The sequence below is a fragment of the Xenopus tropicalis genome, chromosome 1, assembly GCF_000004195.4.
Source record: "Xenopus tropicalis strain Nigerian chromosome 1, UCB_Xtro_10.0, whole genome shotgun sequence".
Taxonomy (NCBI): Eukaryota; Metazoa; Chordata; class Amphibia; order Anura; family Pipidae; genus Xenopus; species Xenopus tropicalis.
This window is the reverse complement of record NC_030677.2, coordinates 79,831,430-79,847,101: the sequence shown is the minus strand read 5'-3', so window position 1 is coordinate 79,847,101 and position 15,672 is coordinate 79,831,430. Positions and strand designations below refer to the sequence as shown.

The 15,672-nt window shown below is 39.0% G+C and overlaps 1 protein-coding gene across 1 annotated transcript; it reads left to right on the top strand.

The window, feature by feature from the left end:
* Positions 1–1,553: 1,553 nt before the first annotated feature.
* epgn (epithelial mitogen) lies at positions 1,554–6,946 on the top strand. The gene is given in 5 exon segments (NM_001142239.2): positions 1,554–1,623; positions 1,716–1,784; positions 4,498–4,606; positions 5,578–5,730; positions 6,171–6,946. Coding segments are annotated over 5 exon segments (417 nt in total). The 5' UTR covers positions 1,554–1,586; the 3' UTR covers positions 6,220–6,946.
* The last annotated feature ends 8,726 nt before the right edge of the window (positions 6,947–15,672 follow it).

Sequence of the window (15,672 nt, the reverse complement as noted above, 5' to 3'; positions counted from 1 at the left end):
CCAGCACTGTATTCTTGGGCAAGCAGTGGAGCAGAGAAACCATAATGCTACCCAACTAAGATGCATTTATCAGTGATAAATCAGTATTCGTGTTTTGATGTTAGAATGAGTCATATATATTCATGTTGCTTCAATTTGTAGGTTTTCCTCTATGAAACTTTGTACTACAATACTATAATACAGTGCTGTCCAACTTCTGCGGTGCCGAGGGCTGGAATTTCTCTAGCATACATGGTAGAGGGCCGCTAATGGAAGCCAGTTTTGACCACTCCCCTTTTTGAAACCACACCCACTTCAAACCACACCTATTTTATCACAATGGTGGTAGCACAGCAAAATCCCAAATGCTTGGTCCTTACTGTGGGGATATCAACCATCATCCATATGTGAAAGAATTATGTCATATTAAGATATACCCTTAAATTCCATATGCCTCCTCCTCCCCTGTGGATAGCAGAGAACCCCCCAGTACATAATTACACACCTTTGGGACCATTTAATGGCTATTTCCAACTGCTAACAAACTCCCACAACAAACCCCTGCCAGGTTCACCTCCCACAAGCAGCATAGGGCAAGCAGAGTATGTCATACACAGGCAGCACTCTGTCTGTCCTATGCTGTCTGTGTGTGCCATACTCTGCCTTCCCTATGCTGCCTCTGTGTGCCATACTTTGCCTGCCCTACCCTGCCTGTGTGTGCCATACTCTGCCTGCCCTATGCTGCCTGTGTGTGCCATACTCTGCCTGCCCTACCCTGCCTGTGTGTGCCATACTCTGCCTGCCCTACCCTGCCTGTGTGTGCCATACTCTGCCTGCCCTACCCTGCCTGTGTGTGCCATACTCTGCCTGCCCTACCCTGACTGTGTGTGCCATACTCTGTCTGCCCTACCCTTCCTGTGTGTGCCATACCCTCCCTGACCTATGCTGCCTGTGTGTGCCATACTCTACCTGCCCTATGCTGGCTGTATGTGCCATTCTCTGCCTACAGTACCTATGTCTGAGGTGTGAAGAAGTGAACAATGGGAGTGATTACAGTCTGAGCCTGAGGTGTGAACACTGCAGGGGGTGAACAATGCAGAAACTAAAAGGTGTGAAAAACACAGGGGATTACATTTTTAAACAATACAGAGGGATTACAGCCGGAATCTGAGGTGAGAACCATGCAGGGGGCCAGTTAATCTCAGTACTGATACCATTTAATGCTTACTCAAAGGTAAGCCATCAAAGCAGCCAGACAGGTGGGGGGCCACACAGAGGGGGGGCGCCAGTTGGACAGCACTGCTATAATATATTTCATTCTAAAGGTAATAAATGAAACCGATTAAAGCATTTAAGAAAGAAATTCAGAATGGTTTCTAAAAGTGGAAGTTTACTTCTTTACCTTTGAGAATTCACATTTTGCGCAATTACGGATCATGTTATTTTTAGTAATTGAATGCCCTTGGGCATTCTGGTCAGTGCCAGGATTGGACAGCTGTGATTGGTTGAATGTCAGACAACACCTTTCCCTCTAAATATAAGGAAGATACCTGACAAGACTCTGCAGCCTGAGAGGCAATCGAAAGAGAACGTGTTTAGTCTTCATTATGGCTTTGCAAATCATATTACTGACTTTGACAAGTGGTAAGTTTCTTTATCTGTTCTATACTAGTTTTACAGTATAGTAATTATGTTATGACTTTCTGAATGCACTGAAACTGCATTTTGTACTACAGCAGCAATGATTGTGCTGGGTGAGGAGTATTCAGTCACTAAGTCACCAGTGCTTACAAGCAAGATAAAAGGTAATTTTTCTGCTGTTTTATTATATTGTTGTCTATGTGCAGTTAAATAATTGGAGGTAAAGACATTAAATGGTGAATTGTTAAAAGTGAAATCTAAAGAGGGATGTCAGATACTTAAATGATATTTTAATATCTTTTATACAATTCTAAACATTTACACATATGTGTTATGGTCATGTGCAGGGACTTATTTGTATGTATCATTGTATTGACCTCTGTTCTATTCATTTACTGTCCTACTGTACAGCACTGCGTATTAAGTAGCTCTATATAAAGAATATACATGCATTCATATACGTATCCCTAAAATTAAAAGCAGGCACCTAGAAGGCAGCATTTGCTCACCAAATATTTCCATGCTTAAACCTGCAAGGGTGCGTCTGATTCTGTCAGGGGGCCAAATATTGCTCCCCCCCAGTGCTTCCGGTTAAAAACTGGAAACTTGGCTCTTGAATTTACCAGGGGTGGCTTCCTGCTGCCTGAGGCAAAGTTCTTATTTGCATTGTATGATGCAGTATTGTCTGTCATAATGTGTTGGAAAGAATTCCATGCCACTTGCGGAAGGAAAAAAGCGACTAGTTTTCCACACAACGAAAACCTTATTGCTAGTGCTTACTAGTGCTTGCGATATTTGAAATACACACTATATGAAACAAGATTTTGTTTTAGGTTGGTGTCACACAGACAGATTTGAAGCAGTTACTTGTAAATCTATTTTGTATTAGGTAATAAACCATTAATAAATATATATTTTAGTAAACTGAAGGCATAGTGATTCACATTAATAGATAAAAGATCCCATACCGCTTATTCATTTTACCAAAATGAAAAACCCTATACAAACCTTATAAGATTTCTTTCAGATGCTGCTGCCACCTGTTGGTCTTGATTACTGGGAAAAAATGACTGACCCCCAATTTTAATCACTGTACAAAAATATTTTCATGTATTACTTAAACCTCAAATACATTAAATAAAATAGTTTTTAAAAATAAAAATAATTGTATGGTGAAGTCAATTTTTTAGTAACAGTCAATTTTAATTGTCCAAATGTCCAATAGAGCTCTCTAGATGAGTAGATGAATGCTTTAAGGAAGCCCTTGAGTCACGATTTAGTGTGATGTACTTATGAAGTGTATGTAATTTCCAAATTCAGTAAATGGGTAGAATATTTGTCCATGCAGCCTATTAAATCATATGACATTGGTCCTTTAGTTTCAGTTAACTGAAAGGGAAGGACAAAGCTGCTTTGCTCCTGTCAGTGCTGTAGTCTGCTCCTAGTGGCGAATGTATTGCCTAGAGCAGTGGTGCCCAACCTGTGGCTCAGGAGCAACATGTTACATACAAGCCTCTTGGATATTGCACCCAGCAGGCTCCAAGAAGATGCTTATACAGGTATGGGATCCCTTATCCGGAAACCCATTATCAGAATTACAGAAAGCCTGTCTCCAATAGACTCAATTTTAATCAAATAATTCAGAATTTTAAAACTGATTTCCTTTTTCTCTGTAGTAATAAAACCAGGACCTTGTAATTAATCCCAACTAAAATATAATTAATCCTTATTGGATGCAAAACAATCCTATTGGGTTTAATTAATGGTTTATTGATTTTTTAATAGACTTAAGGTATGGAGATCCAAATTACAGAAAGATCCCTTATTTAGAATACCCTCGGTCCCGAGCATTCTGGATAATGGGTCCTATACCTGTATTTGAATTTCTGGCTTGTATAAAAAACAGGCGTACTGGCAAAGAGAGCCTTCTGTTGGCTGCCAGTCCACATAGGGGCTACCAAATAGCCAATCACAGCCCTTATTTGGTACTTCAGGTACATTTTTCATGCTTCTCAACTCTTTTTACACTTGAATGTGGCTCACGGGTAAAAAAGGTTGGGGACCCCTAGTCTATTGCTAGGTGTAGAGCACAGCCATACCCCAGATGAAAGTACATCTGCTGTTAATGACCCCTATAATGTCTAGAGTTTCTAGATCATATTTTATTGCCCCCACATCTGTTTCTGAATAGGGTGTGCCCCTAGGCTACTGTCACCCAGCCCCTGCACTCGCACTGTCCCCCGCCCCTCCAATTGTTAGATCCCCCTGTGCCCCTCTCCATGCTTCTGAGGAAGTGGCGGGAGGCCACAAAACGCGTTAAGCGCTAGGTCCTCTGGGGATGTACTTGTGCTCTTTACTAAAGATGGAATAAAAGACTGTGTTTTTATCCTGGTGGTGCTCCGCTACTTGTTTTTCTAATATATCCCCTCTCCATGCTTGCATGACCTCCCATACTGATTGGCTGCAATGGGGACTGTAAGACATCTCCCGTCCAGTCCCCAGTGCAGATGCAGGCGGCATTCTGCCCCCATATTTTGCCACCCTAGGCCCGGACCTTTGTGGCCTACCCACAAATCTGCACCTGTTTCTGAATACACAGAAGCTCAAAATGAGTGCATAGTTTTTGTACCTATATACTGATTTTTTTTTCTTTAGGTTGCATAGATTTTCCTAGGATAAGCTTTTTTCTTTTTGCTGATTATTAAAATTCTCAGTTTTTATCAGTTTTCTTGAGCTTTAAGCTGCATTCAATGGAAAAAAGTAAAGTTTGGGGATGATGGTTAATGGATAGTATTCGAGTGTGTTTACTTATTTTCCAAGGCAGAAATAGTTTCCCAGGAACGATGACTAATATCTTTTTCTCCTATTTATTTATAGAACAAGCACAGGAATTAATTGAAGATAATCCTTGTAGCAAAGAATATCTAAATTATTGTCTTAATGGGCATTGTGTGTTTCATGCCGATCTCACCACTCCTCTGTGCAGGTACTGTATTATATTCCCTCATATGTAATAAAATGCACTGTTTGCCCAGTAGCAGTAAATTATAGCAAACAATACGATGTTTGTTTTAAACAGTTGACCAATAAATTCTACCTGCTAATTGGTTTATATGGGTCAATGCACCTGGGCTAAGGAGTCTCAATTCCCAAAGTGAAGTCTAGGAACAGAAGGGACCTGCTGCAAGCAAAATTTTATATGCCATGCCCACTCCCCCCATTGCCTACGCCAGCTCAACAGCACAGCCATACATTTTCATTTCAAAATATTCCCCTTGAAAAACTCCAAAATCATTTTATACATATTAACATACCTAAGACCATAATGCAAGCAATATTTCCAAAGTTTAGAACTGAAAGAGCCAGCAGTAAAAGCAAATAATCTTTGTGTCAGCTGGGTTGGGCATTATTTATTGTACAGATGGCTTACTTGTCAAATGTAGTGGGGCAAAGCAGCAACGTGCAGTGGAGAAGGGGGCACTTCCTTTAGCAACAGAAATGTTTTTGTACTCGGCACATCATTTTGAAGCACAGAGTTCTGTCAGCACTGTTTTAGTTAGAGGCACACACTCTTGTGCCCTGACACTTTATAAATGACCCCTAATACCTTTTAACCCATTTAGGGTATAGACTGCACAAAGCTAAAAGGACCTGATATGTAGCATGCCAGTGCAAAAAAAAGGCTGCAGTGGGCAGTGAGGCGCAAATGCTCCTAGAATGAGCACTAAATCTCTTGTGTCCCTTAGGGCTATTTTAAAGCCTTTCAAACTGAGTGTATGTGCATGCATCTATCGCTTATATAACATGCACTGCAAGATGAGTTTAGAGCACCTTTACCTAGAATTTCAGCTTAAGTTCTGTGTTGTCCCTTTGCAATACTGTTTCATGACATGTTGGGGGGGTTGTTTCCCTATTTCAGTTTTTATAACTGCATCCAACAATTTATCTTTCATTCAGGTGTGACTCTGGTTTTACAGGAGAAAGGTGCGAACACATGACTCTATCAACATACTCACCAGATGAAGAAGCTGTATATATTGCGATTGGAATAGGTGTTGGGTTGCTGATTAGTGGAGTAATTGTCTTTATTTGGTATTACTGGAAAAAGAGGTAAGTGATGTCCTACCTTGGTTAAGCCACAAAATATGGTACATATTTTCTGAAGCTGGTTTTAAAAATGTGTTAAACAGACATTAAAGCAATAAGCATACAATGTTCCTTCATAAATCTTTTTTCAGAATATCCTCATACCGGACCACATCATTAACAAGTTTGCTTTTATTAAAGTACTGTATTACAGTATTATTATTACATATTGTTAGTTTTATTGTGGATTCTAAACATTATGTCACATATCTGCAGTATTATGTAGAGTAGTATGGAAATATATGGAAAACCCTTCCTAAAAATGTATACTATAGATTAACATCATAGAAAGGACTACACATTGGTGTCCCTTTAATGATACATATCTCCAACTGGCATCACTGTTTCTTAATATATGTTTAAACATACCTATTTAATAATTACGTGTACTTTCTCAATTTCAGATGCAAAAAAACAGACTATGAAACCTGCAAGAAAACAGAAGAAATATAAACATTGGATTTATTTATTATTTCTTGCAAAAATCCAGCAAGAACAATTGTTAGAAGATTATTGGCCATGACATGGTGCTCTTCACGGTGCTGGAGTAATGGGACATTGCACAGATTGTTTTGTAATTCTTTTTATATGTTGATATTATGGACAGTGTTCCAATACTTCTTCGTTGCATTCAAATCAGAGATGAAGGAATCTGAGCAGATTTATTTCGCCTGTAAGCTCATGAAATCCAAGAGATGGCAAATGTTTTGTCAATTCCTTTGAAAGCCAGAAGAAGCAGGAGGTTCAATCCACTCACATCTGCTTCCCTTGGCTGTCATTTCTATGGCCAGTGCTTGTGCTGAGCAGGAGCATTTTACTGCTAGGCACAAGCATTTCTGTATTTCTGTCCGCAATGCCAGGCTTTGTGGACAGGAATGACAGGCAGTGAAAGCAGGAGATGCAATCTTAATAGCAGCTCCTGCTTGGGATTCAAAGGCAAATATAATATGTGTGTGTGTGTGTAAAAGAATAAGCTAGCAATACGCTCTTTCTTATAAGGGTGACTTCTCAATTTCTTTTATGTTGACTGTAAACTGTGACAGTAAAGGATTTTAAGGAACCTTTTATGCCTTTTTGGCATATACACTTGACCTACTAACTACTATTCTGATTGTCATAAGACATTGATATATTTATTTTTATAAACATTAAACATTTATACATGATTAAGATGCTTAAATGGTTTTGTGTCTGCCCTCGTTTCTTACAGCAGTGTTTAACAGCCTCCTCTACCAGACTTATCATTATCTCTAGGATGGCATGAAGAGGTGGAGTCTATCATTAGTGAGCTATTGCCCTGCAAAGCTACTTTTTACTGTTATTGCTATTTTATTGCTTATTTTCCTATTTGGACCTTCTCCTATTTGCATTCCAGTCTCTTATTCAAACCACTGTCTGGTTGCTAGGGTAAACTGCACCCTAGCAATCTGATAGCTGATGAAATTCCAAATTCGAGAGCTCCTGAACAAAACGTTAATTCAACAAATACCAAAGAATAAAAATCAGTTGCAGATTTTCTCAGAATATATCACTGTCTACAGTGATAGTAGTTAATTGATGATCTATCCTATTGTCTGTTGCCAAATAACTGAAAAGTGGTAAGGCCTCCTCTCATTACAGTATAATTTTATGGAAGCAAAATTACAAAGGTAATCTCTGCATGTAAGATGTCATGTGACATGACTAATGTTGTGCTGGCAAGAAGTATATTTATTGGTGAATTCATTTTTGATCATCTTCTTTAGAGAACTAGGGGACATTTGAAGCATGTATTAAATGAATGGGTGTAAAAGGCAGCTAAAGCCCATTACAAAAATAAGGTATTTTAACTTGTTATATGGCAAAAGAGTTCTGTGCAGCTTCCCACAGCCAGCATACCTAAGCCATAACAAGACACAGCCACCCATTCTGTCCCAGGTTTTCTTATGGCATTTCTTTGGCGTGGCCTCATGGGAAATGCATATAGCAGCAGGGTAATAGGAGCAAACTGGGTAATATATGGCCATAGAACAGGGATCCCTATCCTTTTTTACCTGTGAGCCACATTGAAATGTAAAAAGACTTGGGGAACAACACAAGCATAAAACATGTTCCTTGGGTGCCAACTAAATACTGTTATTGGCTATTTGGTAGCCCCTATATGGACAGGCAGCTTATAGGAGGCCCTGTTTGTCAGTACATCTGGTTTTTATGCAACCAAAACTTGCCCCAAGCCAGGAATTCAAAAATAAGCACCTGCTTTGAGGCCACTGAGAGCAACATCCAAGGGGTTATTGAGCAACATGTTGCTCCTAAGCCACTGGTGTGGGATCACTGCCATAGAACATGTACCACATTTTCTGAGGGACTTTACTTGTCTCTCTGCAGGAAATTACAGAGATTGCCATTTCTCAATATATCCACACAAACACCATAGTGATTGAAAACTCTTCCAATCTTTTAGTCAGGTGTAGCCCATTCGTACGACAGAATATGTTGGTACATCCGGTACCACATTCTTAGCTTGTAATCAATGTCCCAATGTAATTCCATAGTTTATCCCATTATTATCTATCTATACATTATTTTCAGTTTAAAAAAAAAAAGAATATCCAATACAGGTATCGGACCCCTTATCCGGAAACCCATTATCCAGAAAGCTCCGAATTACGGAAAGCCCGTCTCCCATAGACTCCATTTTAACCAAATAATTCACAATTTTAAAACTGATTTCCTTTTTCTCTGTAATAATAAAACAGTACCTTGTAATTGTTCCCAACTAAGATATAAATAATCCTAATTAGACGCAAAACAATCCTATTGGGGTTAATTAATGTTTTATTGATTTTTTAGTAGACTTTAGGTACGGAGATCCAAATTACGGAAAGACCCCTTATCCGGAATACCCTTGGTCCCGAGCGTTCTGGATAACGGGTCCTATACCTGTACTTATAAATTCTGACTGGTGTACCTAAACTAGTGTCTGATTTATTTAGCTATCTTAATAGTGCAAACTGCAGTATGTTTCATAAGATATATTGCATGGATTTATTTCACTAAAATCTCAAATATAGTAAGTACATTTTAAAATTACTCATCTATCTAATTGATAAGCCTGGTATTTTGAGGCAAATATGACCTTTACCAAACAGAAATGGAATTTTGCTGTGAACCACAAATGGGTCAAAAAATAAATATTTCTAGTTGAAACTCACTAGTAGTAAACAGTAGCAAGATTCTAAAAAAAAATCCAGCTTTAGCTTTAGGAATGCCAGTGGATGCTTATCTGCAGCCCACTTTCTACCCCTTCAGTATGCAGCGCTGATGAACAGAGACAGCTCCACATACAGAGAAAGGTGCATCTCTTTGTGCTTCATACTGAGAGTGCACACAGTTGTTTCTATGGACAAAAGTTGTGAATTCCATGGGGGCAAAGTGCAAAAAAACCATGATTTTACACCATTCCTTTTTTGTAAATTAAGCCATAAATTATATTTCCTGTAATAAATGACAAACCCAGTTAATGATAGAACAATTTGTAAGGCTTGAAAAAAGTACATGAAGAAAATACATAAGGAGGAACAACTATATTGAAAGCACATAATCTGACAATGCAACTGAGTAACTACAGGTATGGGATCATTATCCAGAAACCCATTATCCAGAAAGCTCCAAATAATGGGAAGACCATCTATCATAGAGTCCATTTTAATTAAATAATTAATTTTTTTAAAAATGATTTCTTTTTTCTCTAATAATAAAACAGTACCTTGTACTTGATAATTAATCCTTATTGGAGGCAAAACAATTATGTTGGTTTTAATAATGTTTAAATGATTTTGAGTAGACTTAATGATGGAGGTTCAAAACCACAGAAATACCCCATATCCGAAAAAAAACCCAGGTCCCAAGAATTCTGGATAACAGGTCTCATACCTTTACTGAGAAATAACATTTGGCTGTTCTAGTGGCTTACATTTATTGACAACTTTTGACCTAAATACTAAGCAGCAGAAAATAATAAGGATATGAAAAGTTAGGATGCACCAAATCAACCAAATACAAATCTTTTTTCAGCAGGATTCAGCCAAATCCATGTGATTGACCTAATTAAATCCAAACCCCTTAAAATCACATGACTTTAGATCACATGATTACAGAAATTGCTGGATTTTTTTCCACTGGATTACACTAATTCACAAATTAGCATGTAGATGGTTCAGTATTCAGCAGAAGCCTGAAAAAGTGGATTTGGTGCATCCCTAATTAACAGACACATTTTTTCATCCACTAACTAAACTTCTGTTCTGTTCTACACCAAAGTGCAACATAATGCATATAAAGAACAGCGCCTTTTGGATTAAATGGGAATGGCTTGTTAGAATTAATAGATTAAAGGCACAGAGGAGCAATAATTTGAGAAGGAAGAATGTAAACCAGAAAAGCATCAACAGGAGTAAGCAGAGAAGTGACCAGACCAGTTCTGAGAGCCTGCAGCTACAGTACACTACAGTACATACCTTTATCGTTAAGGGCTCATACTCATGAGCATTTGTTCCTGCGCTCCCCTGCAGTGGCATTCCCATTTGTTCTAATGTGGTTGTACTAACACAGGCACAGCATGTTCCATTCAACCTGCATTCAGCGCTTACATGCACCTGTGTTAGTACAGCACCATAAGAAAAATAGGATGCATTTCTTGCTGCGCTTCCTTGTGGTGGAACACAGAACGCCACAACAGGGGAGCGTAGGAAAAAATGCTCATGAGTACGAGCCCTGAAATGCAGTAGAGCCTTCAAGACAGAACAAAGCAAAATGGAGAGGGGGGAAATAAGACGCTTTAAGATGTAAAGCTGGTTACCTGCTTAATTTGGGCCATCTGAGAAAAAGGCCAAAAATCCCTGCCTTATAGGATACGGTCAACAAATTATAACTTTTTTTTATATATGACTTAAGGGTTTCAATTTGAACTTAGCAATTATATCCCTTTTATGTCTACAACAAACAACCTCTACAACCATCACTCGGTCACTCTGATATGAGGTTTAGATCTGGATCTTCATCATACACAGAGAAAAGGCTTGTGTATGCTACCTGCCCTAGGCAACCCAATCAACTACCTTGCCCCTGCAACCTCTCTCCCCTTCCCCTTGTGTGTGTGCACACACGCACTTGTGCAATGCTGTCGGGGGTGTCATTGCCCCCACTGTGCATTGACAATTGCCGGGGGTAATGACAAGGAAGCTCAATCTAGGGGTAGGCAGGAGAGGTACCTGCCTGGGGCCCCCTCATTGTTACGCCCTAGGCAGGTGCCTCTTCTGCCTATCCCTAGTTCGGTCCCTGATGGGAATAGTGTGTGACCAGGGCCAGAACTAGGGGTAGGCAGAAGAGGCACCTGCCTAGGGTGCAACAGTGGGTGGGCACTAAACAGGTACCTCTTTTTCACTTACCCCTATTTCTGTGTCTTTTACACCCAGCGCACACACCCAGTGGGTGCAAAAGTGTGCTCACTTGCGCATGCATGTGCACCATGAGAGGGGGGTAGGCCTAGCCTGCTGGGTTGCCTAGGGCACCCAGCCAGCCTGGCCCGGCACTGTGTGTGACCATATGTTCCAAATACTTCAAAGTCTGCTAAGATTTTATAGTAACAGGTGACTTCTAAAATATTTCTAAAAACCAAAATAGGTCAATTTTACATGTTTTGGGCTATTGTGTGTCATTTTTTAAAAACTTCCAAAGCAGGTTTTACACGTTTAAACGTTTGAGCCACAGGAGAAAAAATTTAACCAAGGTGTGGTTTTTGTAAGTCACATACTTACAGGCTGGCACAATTGCTGCACTAAATTGTTGTGCTGCATGTTTCCATTAGCCTATGGAAAGGAAACAGAAGGAAGTGGTATGTCTGAATACAAAAATACATGTTCCTGCCACTAATAAACTGGGCACTGTTCATTTGCAATGTTGCTGATATGGTCCAGAATTAAGGGGACTATATAGAACGAGCATCAAGTTCTTTAACTGAAAAGGTGAATTTACAGTGATGACTACTACTTTGGAGTTTCTAGAAATAGTCACAGCAGTATCCCATAAAAGGGACATCTTGACTCCTACACTGTGACAATGCAATGGCATTTTATTTCATACAAGATGAACATTTAAGAGAAGTTCCAGGATGTTGGGACATATCTCTGCCTCTTGTGAAAACATTAAACTTTTGGTTTAGTCAATATTGCCTTCATTTCAATTGGATTTTCTATCAATGAACACCAGCTTTACTTAAAGTATGATCATATGATGACTCCCAAGATTCCTGTTAACCCAAAATCATTTCGTAATTACAATGGACATTCATTCTGACATTATCCTTCTAACATTATTGAATAAAAGTTTAATGATTCTAAGGTTATTTCCAGTGACACTGCAGAAAGTTGGATTAGTGGGCCGATAATGTATACCAATAAATTTCTACTAACATCTTGCATAAACTGTTGTTCATGTCAGTGCAGATCTTGTTATTCGTAATATAAACCCTTCCAGCTGGTGGAAAAAGTAGCAGCTAATTCTAAAGTGATAGCCATAAACAGGAAGTGACGGTAGGAGATTTTCACAATGCTTCAGTGACAATGTTTTTATTTAGAGGTCATGCTTTCATAATGATATCAACTGGTAAACATTTTGATATAACTGGTACAAATGTGTCATTGCAGATACATCCCTATCACTGTGCAAAGATGGTAATTCATCCTGTTTCCCCTTCCATAGTATTAGGGCTGTGGCAGACGAGGAGACTAGTCGCCCGCGACAAATCTCCCTTGTCGCAGGCGACTAGTCTCCCCGAAATACCATCCCAGTATCTAAATTGCCAGTGGGATGGCATACACGTACACATTTTGGGGAGATTAGTCGCCCGCGACAAGGGAAATTTGTTGCGGGCAACTAAGCTCCCCGTGTGCCACAGCCCTTAAGAATTGTTTTAGGTCTTTCATTTTCACAGCAATATTAAGCTTCAACTAATAACTAAAGCCTTATACTGTCTGCCAGTTACTTATTTTATAAACCCTTTCCTGAGGGAGAATTTACAGACCTGAGTTTAAAGAACCACATACAGATATTGGGGTACCTTATACGGAAACCCGTTATCCAGGAAGTTTCCAAATTATGGATCGACCATCTCCCATAGACTCCATTTTAATCAAATAATTCAAGTTTTAAAAATTGATTTCCTTTTTCTCTGTAATAGCACAACTGTACCTTATACTTGATCCGAACTCAGATATAATTAATCCTTATTGAAAGGACAACAATCATGTTGGGTTTATTTAATGTTTAAATTCATTTTAAGCAGACTTTAAGTATGGTTATCCAAATTACAGAAAGACCCCTTATCCCGATAACTCCAGGTCCAGAGTATTCTGGATTATTTGTCCCATACCTGTAACTATATGTGTGTGTATTTCCTTGCTGTTCAACTTCAACTACCTGCTTTTGACACATGACATAGTCAAAGGAACTTCAGGCAAATTAGCCTTCAAACAGGTTATTCACAGTATTATTTAAAACATTTATTGCAGCCACAAAGCAGTTTAAGCCAGAATTCCTAACAATGCCCAGTAGCCCTACACTATCTTGTTTAACACAGATTTTAAGTATAGGAAACATCTGAAGAATCTCACACAACTACACCCTCTGACATTAAAAGTATAGTTCACATTTAAATGACAAAGATAATGATATTCTGAGACAATATGCAACTGGGTTTAATTTATTTGTGTTTATTTGATCATTTATATTTTTGTTCAGCCGATCTCCAGTTTGAAATTACAGTAGCTAACTGGTTGCTATGGTCCAAAATAACTTAGCAACCATGCAAAAGTTACAATGTTTCACCATAAGATGAATATGAGAGGGCTTTAATAGAAAAATATAACATTGTAGCCCCAAAGACAGGCCTGTATTTATATATAGGCACACGAGGACCTGTGCCTAGGGTGGCAGCTTTTAGGAGGTGACCCTTGGGTGACTATATATTTGATTTTCTTTTTATTAAAAAAATGAAAAACCCCCTTAGACTCGGCCGGAGAGTTTTTGCATTGTGTGCTGTGCATCGTCACCTGTGCATCGTCACCTGCACGGACTTGATGTCACGTCACCGGAAGTGACATGCACGTGGAATGTTTCTGAGGGGCACATTTAGGTCCAGTGCAACCCTGGGCACGGGACCTAAATGCGCCCCCCAGAAACATTCCTAAATACTGCACTACTCACAGAGCAATAGTTTTTTATCTGCCATGGTCTGTCAAAGACTGGGCTTAAAGAGAAAGTGTTAGATAGGATCTAATCCCTACCATAAAGCTGTCCCCCATAGCTCTCTATAGAGTTGCCGAATTAATTTCCAACTCCAGTTGCAGGAACAAAAAACATTGAGCCAGATTTGCACAGATCAGGCGAGATTCTAGGATCTGCCAGGAAATGTTCTATTGTGCAATATTGCCTTCAATCCTGATATTGCTGGGCTACAGCTCTCAGCATGTCTTCTGGGATATGTAGGCCAGCCAGAACTGAGTAAAGTAAAGTGTGACTGAGCAGTGCAGCACAGCAGAGTTATTTTAATATAAGCAATAAAATACACAGCAACATAACTTTTGATACACATCTATGAAGTTCAGCTGTTTTGTTTCTTCTGGTTGTATGCTAGTACCAGCGGCATCTAGTGGTTACATTTAGAAATACAAACTAAAAATTAAACCTCAAAACCCACAAATATGTTCATACATCTTTTTATCAAATTCACAAAGTCTGACATTCACAACCTAACCCTTGATTATGAATAAAAAATACACATGTAGAAATTTGAAACAGAGAGTAAAAAAGCCCAGAAGATGGCTTAGATAGAAGTTTCTGGTCCATTTGTAATATGCTGTCAATTATTTTCCCCAATACTATTGCATGCCTAGCAAGTTATACAATATTACAATAAGCATGCTGGTGAGGGCTCCCCCAGCGATAAAGGCACATATACTTTGGGTAATGGCACACGTGGAAATTAGTCGCCTACAGTAAATTTGCTCTACCTTGACTAATCTCCTGAAAATGCTTTCCCATCAGCAAAATTGCCAGTGGAAAACATATATGTCATATTTCCAAAGTAGCCTAAAACTTTGGGCTGCTGCGGAAAACCAAAGCATCACATATATTTTCCCCCACCAGCTATTTACATTATTGCCTATGATAAAGCATTTTCAGGAGATTCGCTATCCGCGGTAAAGCAGATTTATCAGAGGTGACTACTTTCCACATGTGCCATAGCCCTTTGGAATGGGCCAAAGTAAAGCCCTTTTTGCTAAAAGAAAGGATTACCATTGTTTTATGCACAACAGAGCTTGGCAGATAAACTAAATTGCTCTCTATAAAGAGTTGAACAGAACCCACTCTTGAGTGGCAGGGAATGTAATATGCTTGGAACATAATATTTTGCTTGGATAGAGGACTGGCTTAAATGAAAGACTGCAAAAAGTGGTGGTAAATGGAATATTTTTTTAATTGTACAAGTGCTGTTAGTGGAGTACTACAGGATTTGTCCTTTGCCCTTTGCTTTTTACATGTTTAGCAATGACCTGAATGTGGGCATAGAAAGTACTGTTTCCATTTTTGCGGGTGATACTAAAATGTGCAAATATAAGAGAGATTTTATTAAATTAGAGAACTGGGCAGCAAGCTGACAAATGGCAAACTTTGGCACTGGGGCAAAAATAACATGAATTCTAGTAACAAACGAAATAGAATTTTATTGGGGTTTTATTGATAACAGATTTTAGACAGAGAAAGTTAAAGTGCTCTCTTGTATAACCAGTTCACTCTGTATATTTTTACCACTTTATTGATCCTTGATAAGGCCTCATCATGAGTATGCTGTGCAGTTTTGGGCTC